The sequence below is a fragment of the Mirounga leonina genome, unplaced genomic scaffold (assembly GCF_011800145.1).
Source record: "Mirounga leonina isolate KUSES-001 unplaced genomic scaffold, KU_Mleo_1.0 Mir_129, whole genome shotgun sequence".
Classification (NCBI taxonomy): Eukaryota; Metazoa; Chordata; class Mammalia; order Carnivora; family Phocidae; genus Mirounga; species Mirounga leonina.
The window spans coordinates 76,353,735-76,370,433 of NW_023270323.1; the positions used below are offsets into that span (position 1 = coordinate 76,353,735).

Here is a 16,699-nt window from a genome sequence, read left to right on the forward strand (position 1 = left end):
CTGCTACCATTCTACGAGGCACTGATAGACACACGTCACATCCCAAGTTCAGAGAAATTCAGTAATTTCCAGAGGCAACGCAGCTCCTAATTGGCATGAGGAGTCAAATCTAGGTCTGTTTGAGACCGGGTGTGTGCTCTGCTCACTAGCTTAAGAAGGGGGGTGGGGGCTGGGATTTGTTTTTCCATCTTTGAAGGAAGGCACTGAGGATCACTTGGCTGGGACGTATCCTAATGGTTTTTATGACATTGCTTAAATCACAGCCAGCAAAGAGGTGGCTGCTTGTGGGACGACCCCATTGGTAGCTGTTGTCAAGAGGATGGGGTCAAGTAGGACCCTGAGGCCCTTTCTAGGCTCAGAGGGAAAGTGTAGCATGATTGGTGAGCAAAGTGGGCTCAGTGGAGAGGTCAGTCCTGAGCATGTGAAAGCATACACTACAGGATAAGGGTCATGGAGTGGACCATCTTTTCCTCTGTAAAGGAGTTAAGTACTCAGAATAAAAGAAGTCTCACCCTCCCGACAAAATGGGCAGTCCTGAGGTCGTGGTAACAACTAATTCCAGAATTCGTTGAAACCTGTTTAATTAACCAACGACAACTCGCCTCAGGACACACACCTCCAAAGCCAACCAGGGACGGTGGCACTCAGAAAGCCAGCCCGTCAGCGCGGAGGTACTCCAGCAAACAGGCAAGAACACGAGTGAAGGTCTCACGAGCATGCTTCCAGGGCTGGTGTCAAACCAATCCCCCCTCGACCCAACAGCCCCCAGCACAAGCTCTACCTTATCACTGAAGGATAAGAAACCTGGTCCTCTGGTGGTTGACAGACAGGGGTTCACTATAAACTCTATCTTTGGTTATGTCTGGAATTCTTCATAATAAAAATCGATCTACTAATAAAAATACTAGAGGGCTCAGTTGGTTAAGCGACTGCCTTCGGCTCAGGTCATGATCCTGGAGTCCCGGGATCGAGTCCCACATCGGGCTCCCTGCTCAGCAGGGAGTCTGCTTCTCCCTCTCCCGCTCCCCCTCTTGTGCTCTTTCTCTCTCTCACTCTCTCTCTCAAATAAATAAATAAAATCTTAAAAAAATAAATTAATTAATTAATTAAATAAATAAATAAAAATACTAGAAATACTTATTCTTAACAACTCTTCTCCCAAATCCTACCTCTCTCTAACCTAAGTTAACAAATCCAGCTTTTTGGGTGTGGTTATTGAGTGGTGGTCTTCTCCTTCGATACCTGATAGTAAACTCCGTTGTGAGTGAACACGTCATGTGTTTAAGAACCCACCTGCCATGCATCACACACTCCGTCAGCGTCCGTACGTTCACTTGCCCTCCCTGACTTCATACGCGCTGCTATTACCTTGCAGAAACTTCTTTCTGAAAGCCTGGAATCCCACCGAGGTCTGGTTTCCAGTCGACCCCGTAACGGAGAGGCCAGTGATGTTGTCCAGTAGGAGCAGATCGGAGAGGTTGGTGGCCACAGGGGTCCTGGTGTTGTCCACGAGCAGTCTCACGTGAGCTGTCTGCAGTTCGCTCTGCCCGGACACCTAGGACAGGAGATGACAGGAGGGCAGCTTTGCTGGCAAGTCCCATCTCCTAACATGACCCCCCAGCTGGGCCTGTGCACGTCTGGTCCTCAGGCAGAGGGAGGGCACGACCGTCTCCCCGGGGCTGGAGAACTTATCAGGTCTGATTTCAAAGGCCCCAGGACATGTTTTGACTCACGCTTGCTAAGCTGTTGCTTGGTGACAGATTCAAAGTCACTGAGACCCTGAAATGCAGTGAAATTACTCCTCCAGGGAAACAGGAAAAATATCGAAGCAAGAGCCACAGTCAGGTTGGGGAGATGGTGGCCATCGGTGTCACCAAGAAAAGCAAACAATGGCTCCTTCTCAGACCGTCGTTTTGAAGGTTCAGCCCAGCCCCAGAGCCCTGCCCAGGGCGTGTGACTGCCATCTGACGTCCAGGATCGAGCAAGCCGGTCGGTCTCCATCCTCCTGGCCAGTCTCCCCCAGGTGGGCTCTGCTTGGCCATGTGTTTGAACGGCTCGGCTGCTGGAAGCTGTCCAGTGGCCCAAGCAGCTTGGCTCCCCGCCTGAGCTCAGCAACCTTGCCCTGTTCCCACTCTCGAAGCTTTTCCCACCACCCCTGCCCTGCCTTCACCCAGCCTTCCCAGAAGGGACCCAGGAGCTGGGGAAAGAGGGAAGCAATGTCTGTTCATGCAGGTACACACACACACGCACACACATGCATGCATACAGCAGAGACATCTCCAGGAGGACGTACAAGAAACCGGTAGCACCAACTATATCCAGGAAGGGGAACGGGACAGCTGAAGGCGTGAGCTAAATCGAGGCTTGTACAGTAGAGGGTTAACTCCGCAGGTGCGGACTGCCCACACCCCGCACACCCCGAAGAAAGGAGTGACTCCTGACCAGCTCCTGGGAGGTTACCTGTAAAGTCCTTGGACTACCCTGCCTGAGGAGAGCATCTTTATACCTGGGGCCTGGGCCACAGCAGGCCGTGTGTTCTAACGGTGTGACTGGGGGGGGGTGGGGCTTGAGCCGAGCTGTGTCAAGGTGACCTCTGGAGCGGCTGGAGACCAGTTACTGAGGTCAGCCACGTGGGCACTGCATGTCTCCATGAGGGACCCGCATTAAAACCCCTGGACATCGAGGCTCGGGTGTGTCTCTGGTGGACAATACTTGGTACATGACGTCACATGTCACTGCTTTGGAAAAAGGAATGCCGGCCGTAGGACTCCACCAGGGAAGGATAGTGGGAAGCTGTGCCTGGTCTCACAACTCCTTCCTATGTGCCTTTTACTTTGCTGACTTGAATCTGCACGCTTCTGCTATAATAAATCATAACTATGAGTCTAATGGCTTCCTGAGTCATGCAAGTCCTTCCAGGGAATCATGGAGCCCAAGGGAGGGTGGTCCTGAGGATCCCCAACACAACAACAATGTGAAACGCCATCTCCCAGGATCAGTAAGGATCCGAGACTTTAAAAACACTGAATAAAATTTTTACACTGTCAAGCACCATATCAACGTAGAAAGAAAATACATCATTTTTTCTTTCCCATTCTAAATGACCACAGTGCATTTTCACAAACAGGAGTTTAACTGTTACCAAAACTCTTGTCCTGGTGCCATGATACAGAACAGAAAATCTCCTGTACCCCACTTCATCCCTCACATGTCCAGACACAGGTGGACAGCCCTGTGACTTGCCAGTCCTTAAATATGTAACTCTACCCAGACATGATTTGGTCAAAATCCAACTATTTTCTCTTCCACTATAAGCCACCTATGAATACCTACCATGGCACATTTCTGAAAAATCACTCCGTCCTCAGCATTTTTTGGAACATCTCTTGAGATGTCTCCAAACTACAATAAAATATAGAAATGATTAGAAAATGAAAAACACTTCATACTATGCACGTTTAATAAAAGTACAAGATGTATAAAAAAATTAAAAATAAATAAATACATGTACAAGATGACCTTTTAAAGAAAGGATAGAGATTTACTTCTGTTATCTAATAACTGCCTTAAATAATCTTAAAGATTTTTTTAAGAAAGTATTTAAAGGATTGGAACTTAAGCCCATGAGGAAGGAAGAATGCGGGCGTGTGGTCACCCAGAGCTCTCTTTTGTCTGGGGGGCTCACGTAAACAACACCCCGTCACGGGAACACAGCACACTGGGGCTGACACTTGGACAAGAGGAATGCGTGTGCGTGTTTATAAAACCAGCAGTGAATGGGGCCAGTTAAAGCAGAACCTGCAGCCCACTGCTCGGATTCACACCTCCTACTCATCTTCAATACCAGATGCTTCTGTACAGAAGGAATAAGCTTTTCTAAAGAACCAAAGCCTATGGCATCTTATACACATTGGGCCCAAAACTGGTTTCTTTCCAACTTCTGCTAATTCTGTTAAAGGACCAAAGGTGTGACTTACCAGGCGGTGTGTTATAGGAGACTCTCTTTTAAACAAAGTCTTCTTGGGCCACGAGGGAGTAAAAGCAAGCATGGACTGGGTCCTTGGCCCACTAGAGGGTGCAAAAGTTGGGAGGGGATGGAAAACTTCACTTTTCCTGCTGAATTTCCTTCCAAATGGTGCTCCCACTGCAAAACAGCAATGCACGTGCATGACAGAATGCAGGAAGGCAGTCAGACACGGGGGGTAAACTCAGGAGGTAGACCACATATATGAGGAAGGCCCCTGGAAGATGTCTGCTGAAAATGAGTAAGTGAATGAATAAATGAATGAATGACCTATCATCTCTTTGCCAGGAAAATGAGATGTGTTCACTTTGGGGGGCATGGGCTATGGAGCCTAAAGAGAGTGCTTCTCAAATTGTGCGCCACTCATCGTGGGTGTGGGCTAAAATGCACATTCCTGGACCCCCTCCCAGATCTACTGAATCAGACCACCAGGTGAGTGAGATGCCTGGGTGATTCCTACACACGTGGCATCAGACAGCCCTGGGTTCAAATCCTGACTCTGTCATTTACCAGCTGGGTCCTTGGGCAAGTATCTAACTTCCCTGTGCCTCAGTTTCCCTAACTCTGCCATGGACAGAGAGTAAGTCTCCCCTCACTGGGTCCTTCTGATGACCTGTCAAGCAAAGGGTGAGCATCCCTGACAGCTACTGTGAGGAGGATGGGCCCACAGCCAAACCTGGTGTCTGCAAAGCCACCCAATGTGAAACGGCTCCCTCCAGAATTTGCTCTACATCAACGTATGTTGAAAATACATGAGCGCCAGGGGTAACACAGAAACGTCAGTTAGAAGGGACTGGCAGGGCTGTCAGGAGTGGGTGCTGATGGGCTGTGTGGCCCCAGACACTCAGAGCCTCAGTTTCCCTCACTTGGGAATGCAGCTAAAATATCCCTGAGACGGGGCTGCCTAAGGAACAAACGAGATATCGGGCTGAATGTGAACACCCTGAGGCGTTTTATCAAAGCTCGAAGCCAGAAACCCAAATGTCTGAAACAACTTGGATTGTTGGGTCGGGTGTTTTTCAACACATACCTTCTACCCAGATGCAAACTGGAAATTGAGTAAGAATGACTATTTTTTAGTCGTTCTTACGGTGTTATTGATAGCAAGATCTTCAGAAGTGCTTGTGAAAACTTTTATAATTTCAGAATCCACGTAGGAAGAAATAAAAACTTGAAAAAAAGAAAAAAGGCATAGAACTGGATCCTGGATCACATTAGAATCTTTTTCCTGGATAGTGTCTGTGGTTGAGTTGGGTCAAGGTCATGGTGTTGGAACAGGGATAAAGGTGAGCGCTGGGGACTGACCATGCAAGCAAGTGGGCACGTTCCCAGGCCGGCTGCTGACTCAGGAGTGTCTGAGTAAATCCCACAGGTGCCAGGGAGAAGGGACACCCATCTCTGACCCTCACCCGGCCCCTCAGGCTAAGGGACACATGCTTTCTCGGCAGATTTGCTGGACATAAACCCATAAGGCCACACTGGGCTTTATCTCTGGTGCACCTGTTTATGCCCCCTGGCCCTCAGAAGGCCCAACCACAGGCTCTCATGAACTTGAATGAGGGCAGGTGTTGACAAGACAGTATAGAAGAAATTCATGCTATGAAGTAACTACTGCCACCCCGCAGGTCATCGGTCAGTGGCCTCCCCATTCTTGCCACCAGCAAGTGGGCCTGTTTGTGCCATCTGTGCAGTGCTTTGCCTACACCCTCACTCTCCTGCTCTGGCTGCCACATGCCTGGAAGCCTCTCCTTCCATCCCCTGGCCCTGCTAAGGTGTCAGTTCTCAGGACTCTGCTGAGGAGCCCCTCCTCCAGGGAGCCCTCCCTGAAGCTCCTCCTAGTGGCCTTACCGCTCTGTCTCCTGCTCTTAATGCAATCACAGAGTAGTACATGGGGCTCCCTTTCACCAACGAGTTTGCCTAATTGATGAATAAAAGGTCTCTACGAATGCAGTAATATCACCTCAATCTATTTTACTCAAGAGAAAACACTGGATTTTGTAAAATGTAAAGTCTGCAGAGAGTAACAAAGGACATAGGAAATACTTTTTAACTCCCTAAGTAAGTGAGATCTGTTTATTCCTGGTATAAAACAGGATTCTCGAGGAAGGTGTATTTACAATCTGTGCCGAGGGGACTCTGGGTGGAAAGATGGTTTTGTCACCGAAGCTCCTCTCTACTCAGTAAGAGTCCTGCTCAGTCTATGCAGATGAGGGGGGCCAACCTGGACCCCAGCCCATCCTGGTCCCCAGGAAGCAGAATGAAGCACAGAACCCAGAATACTCTACCCCCAGCCCCAGGGACGGGCTCGGGGACGGGCACCGGCCTCAGGCTGAGCCCACTGGTCTTCCCAGGAACTCTTGCCAAGCTACGGGGAAGTCTTCCGCTGCCTAAGTATCAGCTGTATGGTTCCCAAAAGGCTCCCAGGAATGAGGGAACCAGAGGAAAGCAGGGCTGAGATGGAAAAAGGCATAGCCTTGGGATGCCAAGCCCCTGGGCCAGCAGCGGCCAGGCCTGCCTGGCTCAGTTATAAGACCATCAGGTTCTGCTTTTCTTAGGTGAGTTCCAGCTCAGTTTCTGTCACCTGGTGTGGTGGGCTGAAATTTACCTGTCCAGGGAACTGGTAAATATGCCACCTTGTATATAACAGGGACTTCCCAAATGTGATTAAATGAAGGATGCTGATTTAAGGAAATCGCCTGGATTATCTGAGTGGGGCAGAAATGTAATCCCAAGTGTCCTTCTAAGAAGGAGGCAAGGGAGTGCTGACAGGCAGAAGACAGGAAGGCCACGTGCCCCCGGAGGCAAGATGCTGGCGTGCTGGCTCTGAGCTGGAGCAAGGGGCTGGGACCCAAGGCAGGCAAGGAGCACAGCTAGGGATGCTGGAGAAGAGAAGCAAAGGTTCTCCCCAGAACCCCAGAGGGAGTGCGGCCGTGTCCACACCTCGACTTCAGTCCGGCTAAGCTGATTCCCAGCCTGCCCTCCAGAACACTAAGAGAATAAATCTGTGTTGCTTTAAGCCACGAAGTCTGTGGTGATTTGTGAAAGCAGCCTCAGGAAACCCACACACCTGCTCATACGCACATTCTATATCCTATTCATCAGACTCCTTCAGGGAGGAATGTGGATGGGCCGCCTTACCCTGACTCCTGTTCCAACCACAAAAGCTCCAGCCAGCTCCTGGAGGGCCACACGCTGCCCCCTGCTCCGCAGGTCAGGGGGTAACGTACCGCATTTGCCCATGGTGGGCACATGAGCAGAGCATGAGGGAGATGGAGGCAGGGGGGCTCAGACCTCAGGGTCCGATTCTCTGAACGAAAAATGAACCAAAAGAAAAACTTACCGTCAGTCTTAAAGCGAGAGCTTTCCACACTGGGCCAAATCAAACGGGGCAAGTCCTAAAAAATTCAAAAGGCAAAAGTCACTAATGAAGAACATGCTTGTGAGAAGTGACTGCAAGTCATTTTCATAAGTGGCTCACACAGAGATGAGTTGCACTCTTCTCCAGAAATCGGAAACAAAATTTTTCCAAGTGAGCCATCCCCACCAGGAGTCCAGGATTATCTCCTCTTTCCCACAGAGGCCAGCAACTCAGTCATGACTGCATTTTAGGAAGCTGTCCTGGAAGGCAGCACTGTGGGGTCAAAATTTCATGTACTCAGACCTGAGTTCGAATCCCAGCTCTGCTTCTCACTAACCCTGCGACATTGGCTGAGCCTCCAGCCTCTGAGTTTCCAAGATCTTGCAAGTCCCAACGGAGTGGCTCATAAAATGCCAGATAGGGAGTCCAGAGAACTGGGTTCTAGCTGGAACCATTTCCTTGCTGTGTGTCCTTAGCCAAGTCTCTCAGCCTCTCTGAGCCTCAGACCCTCATCTAAAAAGCAAAGACCTCAAAGCCTCCTCCCAACTTGCTTCACTTTGCTCAGTGATGAAACGGGGCCTGGTCAACTCTCCCAGTCCACCTTTGTAAGTTAGCGGGCCCCAGAAAGCCCAGACCTTTCTTCTAGAAAACAATAATAATAATAATAATAATAATAATAATAAGGGGCGCCTGGGTGGCTCAGTCATTAAGTGTCTGCCTTCGGCTCAGGTCATGATCTCAGGGTCCTGGGATCAAGCCCCGCATCGGGCTCCCTGCTCAGCAGGAGGCCTGCTTCTCCCTCTCCCACTCCCCCTGCTTGCGTTCCCTCTTTCTCTGTGTCTCTGCCAAATAATAAATAAATAAATAAATCTTTAAAAAAAATAATGATGATGATAAAGCTGTCCTGGCTGGAGCCCTCAAAATGGGCTGGGTCCCATGCTGTGCACTCTAGCACACAAACAGTCTTCATAATAAGCCAGGGAAATGTCATTCTCCCTTTACAGCAAAATCCCCACATATGGGTAACGAGATATCTCCCTGCAGGTCCCACAGGGGAGAAGAGACTAGCTTTGAATGCACAGAGCCCAGCTCTGGATGTGCTGGTTTGTACGTAATGGAGGCACACAGGGTGTGCACAGGCAGTGAAGACCATGACCGCTGAGTGGGACACTCAAGCCCAGCTCGGGGCCCAGCCCAAGGGCTAGTTCCTATGGCTGCCGTTGGGACAGCGCTCACCTGGGCAGGACACCGTGGGGTCGAGAGCGACCGCGTGGCCGCTGTCTTTGCCCACCTGGAAGGCTTTCTCCGTATCTCTGCTTGTGGTCACACAAGCCCGACCCCTTGGCCACTGAGGGCCACGTGTTTCAGACCCAGTGCGTGGAGACCCCCAGACCCCCGGACATCCCAGGCTGAAGCGGCTCTCCTGGGATGACATAAGCCAGCTTCCCGGCTGCACGGAGGAGGCCCAGGTGAGGAAACAGAGAAGGCAGACAATAAGCCAGACCCAGCCAGCCTGGCACAAGACCTACCCCAGAGCTCTTCCTCCTTCCCCCACGGTGACCTCACAGTACTCCAATGCACCAGTGAAATCCCCTCTTCCCTCGACCCCCCCAGACACACTTGCCCAAGGGTCGCCTCTCTCTCCCTGCCCCCATGTGGCCCCTGTGCGGTGTGCCTCCCTCCTCCAGGACCTGTGGATACAAGCAGCCTCTTCCTCCTTCCCGTGCCTCCCCACAGTGCTCCTCCGATTTCACGTCCACACCTGACTCGTCATCGGAAAACCCATTTTAAGAAGCACAACACATAGGGGCACACCCAAAGGGGCTGACAGTAGGATCACAACGAGGTATCTGTACACGCACGTCCAGAGCGGCATCATTCACAATAGCCAAAATGTGGAAGCAGCTCCGGTGCCCATGGCCAGATCCATGGAGAAGCCAAACAGGGTCCATCCAGAGGAAGGGATGTTATTCAGCCTTAAAGGAAGGACATTCTGACACCTGCTACCACATGAATGAACTTGGACGACATCGTGCTCAGTGAAAGAAGCTGGCCATGAAAAGACAAATGCTGTAGGATTCCACTTCTGGGAGGTCCCTGGAGTCATCAGATCCACACAGACAGAAGGAAGGGTGGTGGGCGCCGGGGGCTGGGGGAGGGAGGCCAGGGGAGTGAGTGTTTCACGGAGAGAGTTCCAGCTCTGCCGAGATGCAGAGTTCTGGAGGTGGATGGTGGTGATGGCTTAATGCCCCTGAACTCTACACTCAACGATGGTTAAAATGGTAAATTTTAGGTTATGTGTATTTCATCGCAATTACAAATACGAATAAATGGAACAGATAAACAAAGCAGATCTATGTTGACCTAGTAAAAACGTTAAAATTCAAGTGAAATCACTGGGTTGCAAAACTATAATATCATCCCATTTAATAAAAACAGATTTTTACACTTCAAATGTATGATTATGTATCTCATAATTGTGTTTACATATTCAATTATATATTTATTTATATACAGTAATTTTTATTTGTACACGTATTTACCTATTTACCTACATGTATTTATTTCTATGTTTAACATATATAAAGTATATGTAGATATTTAATAATATAGTTCATATTAATCACACACTTAATGAATAATTATATGTTTAACAGTACACGACATAATATACCATGACCACGTATTACGTTGAAAAGTCTAGAAAGAGGTTCTGAAGTGTCAGCCTCGGTGGCCTTGGGGAGAAGAGTGGTGCCCCTGCGGGCAGGGGAGGGAAGCCCCATTCCTCCACACCATCTGTGCCCTTTCATCTCCTACAACCAGAAGCCCATGTCCGTGCGTCACAACAAAGTGATGCAGACGAGCAATGGGAATCACGCCACGGGGCCTCTCGGCAGGCCTGTTGCTTGGGGTCTCCCGGGGCCCTCACACCTGACGTGAGATGACCCAGAGTGTCCCGGGACAGCTCGGTGTGGCCAGCATGGGCCCTAGTCCAGAAGGTGCCTTCCACAAGGCAGAAAGAGGCACCTCTCCCTCAAGAGCCCTCCCGTGTGTCAGATGCTGTCAGGATACACTGGGGTGGACGGAGTCAGTCTTTGCTGCCATCTGGCAGGAGAAAAGTCTCGTGCTAACAGCACAGATTGGGGCTGTGACCTCCTGCTTGCAAGCGCAGTACGGAAACGAGGAAAGGGGCATTTCCCGGCGGAGAAGCCCGGCCACCGAGACCCCAGCCAGGAGGCCACGGTTGATGCCCATGGCGATAAACCATACCCACAGGATGCGCCCAGGCAAACCCCAGGAGACAGCCCCTATACAACACATCTACACAACCCCGGCCTCCTGGAACTTTCCACTCATTCTCTCAACCAGCATTGGCTGCATGGCAGGCTCTGCACTGGGCACTGCAAGGTGAGCAAAGCAGACCTGGCCCCTGACTTAGCCAAGGGATGATGGTCTCCTTACCGACAGACATTTCTATCCGAGAGAAAGGGGCAGGTTCCAAGGGAACAAACAACCCACGAAGGCCTTCGGGAGCCCCAGGTGCCAGAGGCCCCTTGCTGTGCTCCCAGAGGTCTCACTGGTTTCTGGGTATCACCAGCCTGGGGGGGGTGCCTCTCTGGGGGCTCCTTGGCCACACAGAGCAGCCTGCTCTCACAGAGACCATGCTCAGGTGGCAGCCGACAGCCCCTTTCAATGCCCGCCTTCCCCTCCCTGGTTATCCCTCTCTCCAAAATGGCAGCCCCTGACAAGGTCACCATGACCTCTACCAGGCCCTGTTCAATGGCCCATTCTCCACCCTCACTGCACACAACTTAGTACAGCGTCCCAGACGTGAGTGCATCAGCATCCCACTGCTGCTGATAATCACCAGGAACTTAATAGCTTAAAGCAATGCACATTCATTACTTTACAGTTCCGGAGGCCAGAAGTCTGACAGGAGTCTCAATGGGCTAAAATCAAAGTGGGGGCAGGATTTGCAACAATGTGGATGGAACTGGAGGGTGTTATGCTGGGCGAAATAAGTCAATCAGAGAAAGACATGTATCATATGACCTCACTGATATGAGGAATTCTTAATCTCAGGAAACAAACGGAGGGTTGCTGGAGTGGTGGAGGGTGGGAGGGATGGGGCGGCTGGGTGATAGACATTGGGGAGGGTATGTGCAATGGTGAGCGCTGTGAATTGTGTAGAACTGTTGAATCACAGACCTGTACCTCTGAAACAAATAATACATTATATGTTAAAAAAAAAAAAAAGAAGAAGAAGATAGCAGGAGGGGAAGAATGAAAGGGGGGAAATCGGAGGGGGAGATGAACCCTGAGAGACGATGGACTCTGAAAAACAAACTGAGGGTTCTAGAGGGGAGGGGGGTGGGAGGATGGGTTAGCCTGGTGATGGGTATTAAAGAGGGCACGTTCTGCATGGAGCACTGGGTGTTATGCACAAACAATGAATCATGGAACACTACATCAAAAACTAATGATGTAACGTATGGTGATTAACATAATAATAAAAAATAAAATAAATAAAGAACAGAGTACAGGGGAAAAAAAAACAAAGTGGGGGCAGGGCTGCATATTTTTTTTTCTGGAAGCTCTAGGGGAGAACCCATGTCTTGGCCTTCTCCAGCTTCCAGAGGCCACCCACGTGCCTTAGCTCAGGGCCCCTTCCCGCATTTTCAAGGTCAGCAACAGGCTGTCCTCACACTTCCACTCTGACTCTCTCTTCCGCCCCCTCTTCCATGTTCTGGGACCCTTTGTGATTACATCCGGACCACCCAGATAGTCCACGATGACTTCTTTCTTTTAAGGTCAGCTGATTAGCAACCTGAACTCCACCTGCAATGTTAATTCCCCTTTGCCAGGTAACCTAACATACTCACTCATTCCAGGGATCAGGACGTGGATGTCTTTGGGGGGCATTAGTCTGCCTCCACTGACCCCTCTCTCCCTAAAATGTTCTCCTCCCCTGACCTCTGGGTCACAGTGTTGGTTCCCTTCCTGTCACACCAGCCACCCCTTCTCATCTCCTTTGTTGGATCTGTCCAAGGGCTCTGGGCTTGGTCCAGGCCTCTGCCCTCAGACCTCCTTCTTCCCAATCCATACTTCCTCCCAAGGTGAATGCAGCCATTTCTTTTTTTTCTTTTTTTTTTTTTAATTTTATTGTATTATGTTATGTTAATCACCACACATTACATCATTAGTTTTTGATGTAGTGTTCCATGATTCATTGTTTGCGTATAACACCTAGTGCTCCATTCAGTACGTGCCCTCCTTAATACCCATCACCAGGCTAACCCATCCCCCCCGCCCCCCTCTCCTCTAGAACCTTCAGTTTGTTTCTCAGAGTTCAGCCATTTCTACGCTGACTGCTACCCAGTGTAGCCCAGCTCCCGTAGCTCCAGCTCTGATCCCTTGCCCAAGTCTAGATTTGTCCATCCAATGCTCTGCTGTACAGGTCCATGTGGTCAAACTCAGCAAGACCAGAACAGAATTCCCGATGGCCCCACGAGGCTTCAGCATATTAGCCAATGGCATCTCTATTCTTCCACTTGCTCGGCCCAAAGTCCTTGGCTTCATCCTTGACTCCTCTCTTTCTCTCTCAATCCACAGCCGATCCCAGCAAATCCCACTGGCTCCACCTTCAAAATACACCAGAAACCCTACAGCTAGCAGCCCACCGTTCACACCCTGGTCCAGTACTCCTCTGTCTTGGCCTGGTCTCCTACCCGCCCCCTCTCTTGCTACCACTTCTGCCCTTGGTTCTCTATCCTCACCCCTGCTCCGGAGGTGCTTTAAAAAGATGAGCCACGGTGTATCACTTCAGAGCTCAAAACCCACATGGTTTCCACCTTACTCAGAATAACAGCCGGGATCCTGAGCATAAGTCACGGGGCCTTTCCTGATCTGGCCCCTCCTCACCCCCTTGGCCTCACCTCCTCGACCCCCTCCCTTGCTCCGGCGGCCCCCGGGCCTCCTTGCTGGTCCTGGACCACACCAAGCACACCCCGCCTCTGGCCTCACTATCATGGCACTCCAGAAAACTCTTCTGCTGGACATTCCACTCAGGGCTCGGCTCACCTGTCGCCTCCTCCAAGCACCCTCCCTGACCACGCGACCAGACGGCGCTCACCACCATGTCCCCCAGTCCTCTCTGTCCACTGTACTTCTCTCCGCAGCCCAAACCACCGCCAGCACCACTGTTTACTTCCTTCTTCTGCCCCAAGAAGGCAGATTTCTTAGGAGGAGAGACTGCCTTGCTCTCTGATATCCCAGCACCCAGAACGGAGCCTGGCACCTAGAAAGCCGTGCCTGAACGCCGTAAGTGAATGGCAGACTCAGAGCCTCTTGTCCCCTCAACCCTTCACGGCCTCTTCTCTCCTTCCAGCAAACTCCCGACAGAAGTTTCCGCCATGGTGAGAATGTTCCATAGTCTGGGCTGCCCGATACAGCAGACTCTGACACACACGGCCATGAAGCACCTGAAATGTCTAAATTTAAATAACCACAGGGGGCTAGCAGCTCGTGCATCGACAGAGCATCTCGGGTCACGCGGGAAATGGTTGTAACTGCCTCTCAGTTTACCCTCTGCAAGAAGGGACAGACGATACGTTTACATGTACCTTCAGGTTTTCAAAGCACTTTCTGGTAGAGCCTGGGGACAAGTGTCCACCAGGATGTTCCAGCACTGGTTTCTCAGAGAGGAAAGCAAGCGCAAAGCAGGCCAGGTGAGTGGGTCTGAACACGGGGGCCCGCGCGAGAGCCTAGGACAGGCCGGGGCGGGGCGGGGGTGGCTCTCTGGGCCGGGTTTTCTCCTCTGCAAAATGAGCCAGACACATCCCACCTCATGGGACAGGAGCAAGTGAAAGGATCCTGTGAAAACATTCTGTCATGGGACTTTTTTAAAGCTCAGTAAATTGACACAGTGTTGTTACTCAGTCTTCTCTAGTGAAAATCTAATAGCAGAAAATGAACAGAATCTCCTTTAAAGATTTACAGATTAAAACTCTGTAGCAAGGGTAGCAAGCGCCTTGGGGCCTGCAGGTACAGAACCCAACAGGACCAGGGGAGCCAGCCCCTGGGGCAGGGAGGACCCCCAAGGCAGTGAGGGGAGAGGCCACTGAACAGGGCAGTCCTGGGAACAGAACCCTAGCTGCCAGGAGTCGATGAGAGGGGGTGAGGGCTGGGGAGGGAAGTGGTCATAGGTACACCAAGGACAGATCACCCATCCCAGACACCAGCCGTTGGGGGAAATAGGTGGGGAAGAGCACAAATTAGGGGGTGGAGGAGACTCAGATGAAATGGTCACCAAAGGCCAGAGGCTAAGTGGTGGGCACTGAATCTGGGGGCTGGGGCGGGGGTTGCAGACATCTCAGCGGACTCGGAGGAAAAGGCAGGAGAACTGGTGGCCAGCTTTGGAGGAAGGGGTAAGGGGAATCTAGGGAGACAGTCAGGACTCTGCACCTTCCCAAATCTGGGGCCACAGAGGGAGGGGTGGATGGGAAGTGGAAAAATTTAGCAACCAAGAGAGTGCAGTCAGGAAAACGCCAGCCAGTAATCCCAACTGTTCTTCTCTCTCTCTCTCTTTTTTTTTAATCCTTCCTTTTTTATTATGAAATGTTTCATACATACAAAAGATGACGTATAATGTATATGTAAATTATAACAAATAATAATAAAGCCAACATCTGGATACCTATCACCCAGGTGAAGAAGTAAAATATTACCAATATATCCTCAGACTTCCTCCCAATAGCATTCCCCTTTTTTCTCAACAGACATAATCAGTATTGTGAATGTGCTGATTTTTTTTTTTTTTTAAGCATTTAGAAAGCACGGACATGCACTTATTTGCAAAGATGTCAAACCGGGAATTAAGAGTACACTGGCACTTGGGAAACTGAAATTAGAATCTCCACCAGCTGTAGGCACGATTATCAACAGAGTGTCCTGTTAAGTGCAAAGAACTTATTTTAAATAGCATAAAAGCAAAGTGGGTTATAAATGATTAGGGAAATAGTCAGGGGTATCTTAGTCATTACTGAAGTGGCCAAGATTCACCAGTGGATAACTACAACTTTTAAGGGTAATAAAGAATATATAACTCAGGAACTGCTCATTTTTTCATATTGCTTAGATTTCTTCTCACAACCGCTACACTCGGGACGCGCTCAGCTCTGCAAACGCGGTGCCTAGGCCCACGCGCCTACCCCTCGCACCCACCCGCGGGGTAGACGCCGCAAAGGCTTACAGACCAGGAATCCGAGGCACAAGAAGTGAAGCGCCCGGCCGAGGTCACTGGGCTTTTAGGCTTCAGGGCGAGATTCGACCCGGGCGGCTGGCAAAGTCCAAGCCCGCAGCCAGCGCGCGGGGCTTCAGCTTTCCTGGGACTTTGCGGGCCTGAGCGCCCAACACCAAAGAGCACCCGAAGCATCCTACTCAGACACGGCCCTCCCTGCCTCCGATAATCTCCCCAGCTCCAAGGGGCCTCCCCGCCGCCCGTGTAGACGGAGCTCAGCAGCAGGCGTCCTCCCGGAGGAGACGGGGGGCGGGCCCTCCTTACCTGCGCGGTCCGCTCGGGCCCCGCCCCGGGAGCCGCGGGGGGGTCCGGGGGGGGCTGCCCGCCGAGGGGGCGCCCGAGGAGACCCCGGCCCGCGGGGTGCCAGCCTCGGCCCCCGGGCCCAGCGGGCAGCGCCAGGGCGGCGGCCAGGAGGCTCCAGGCCAGCACCCACGTGGCGCGCCCCGCGGCGCCCGCCGAGCCCATCGCCTCCCCGCACCCGCGACCGCAAAGTGGCGGGCGCGCCGGAGTCGCCGGAGTCGCCGGAGCTGCCGGAGCTTCCGGACCCCAGGCCCGCCCCGCCGCGGAGCATGCTCAGTGCGAGCCGCCCTGGAAAGCTTTCTGGAACAGACTCCGGCATCTGGGGCCGGGAGGGCGGGGAGGAGGCTGGGAGGGCGACGAGCGCGGGAGGGAGCGAGCAAGGCCGGAGCCACCCTTGGGTTTGCTCGCGCCCCGCCCAGGGCCTCAGCTCCACCCGAATCAGATTCAGATGGGGTCACTACTCTGCTCCCAAAGATTCCAGGGCTTCCAAGTGCCGCTCCGTTGATGCCTACGGAGTTCTCAGCTCCGAACCACCCCCCTCCAGGAAGCCTTCCCTGACACACGCTCACATCACACCGGGCTGAGCCCAGAGTCTGCTCCAGACCCACCAGCCCCTTATTAGGGAACTGAGAAGCATTTGGAAAGGCAGAGCCATGGGTGCTGGAGAGCCCACAGGGGACAGGACGGCACAGACGGGCTGGGAGGGAGAGCGGCAGAT

General features: G+C 51.7%; 1 protein-coding gene across 1 annotated transcript in view; it reads right to left on the reverse strand.

Moving 5' to 3' along the window:
* The window catches only part of EVC2 (EvC ciliary complex subunit 2), a 126,077-nt gene extending 109,893 nt beyond the window's left edge, over positions 1–16,184 (reverse strand). Inside the window, exons 1-5 of the mRNA XM_035005329.1 lie at positions 15,946–16,184; positions 7,365–7,419; positions 3,978–4,144; positions 3,334–3,402; positions 1,369–1,555 (exon numbers count right to left, since the gene is read on the reverse strand). Coding sequence (XP_034861220.1) covers positions 1,369–1,555; positions 3,334–3,402; positions 3,978–4,144; positions 7,365–7,419; positions 15,946–16,146 — 679 coding nt within the window. The 5' untranslated portion in view covers positions 16,147–16,184. The remainder of the gene's footprint in view (positions 1–1,368; positions 1,556–3,333; positions 3,403–3,977; positions 4,145–7,364; positions 7,420–15,945) is intronic.
* Between the last annotated feature and the right edge of the window lie 515 nt (positions 16,185–16,699).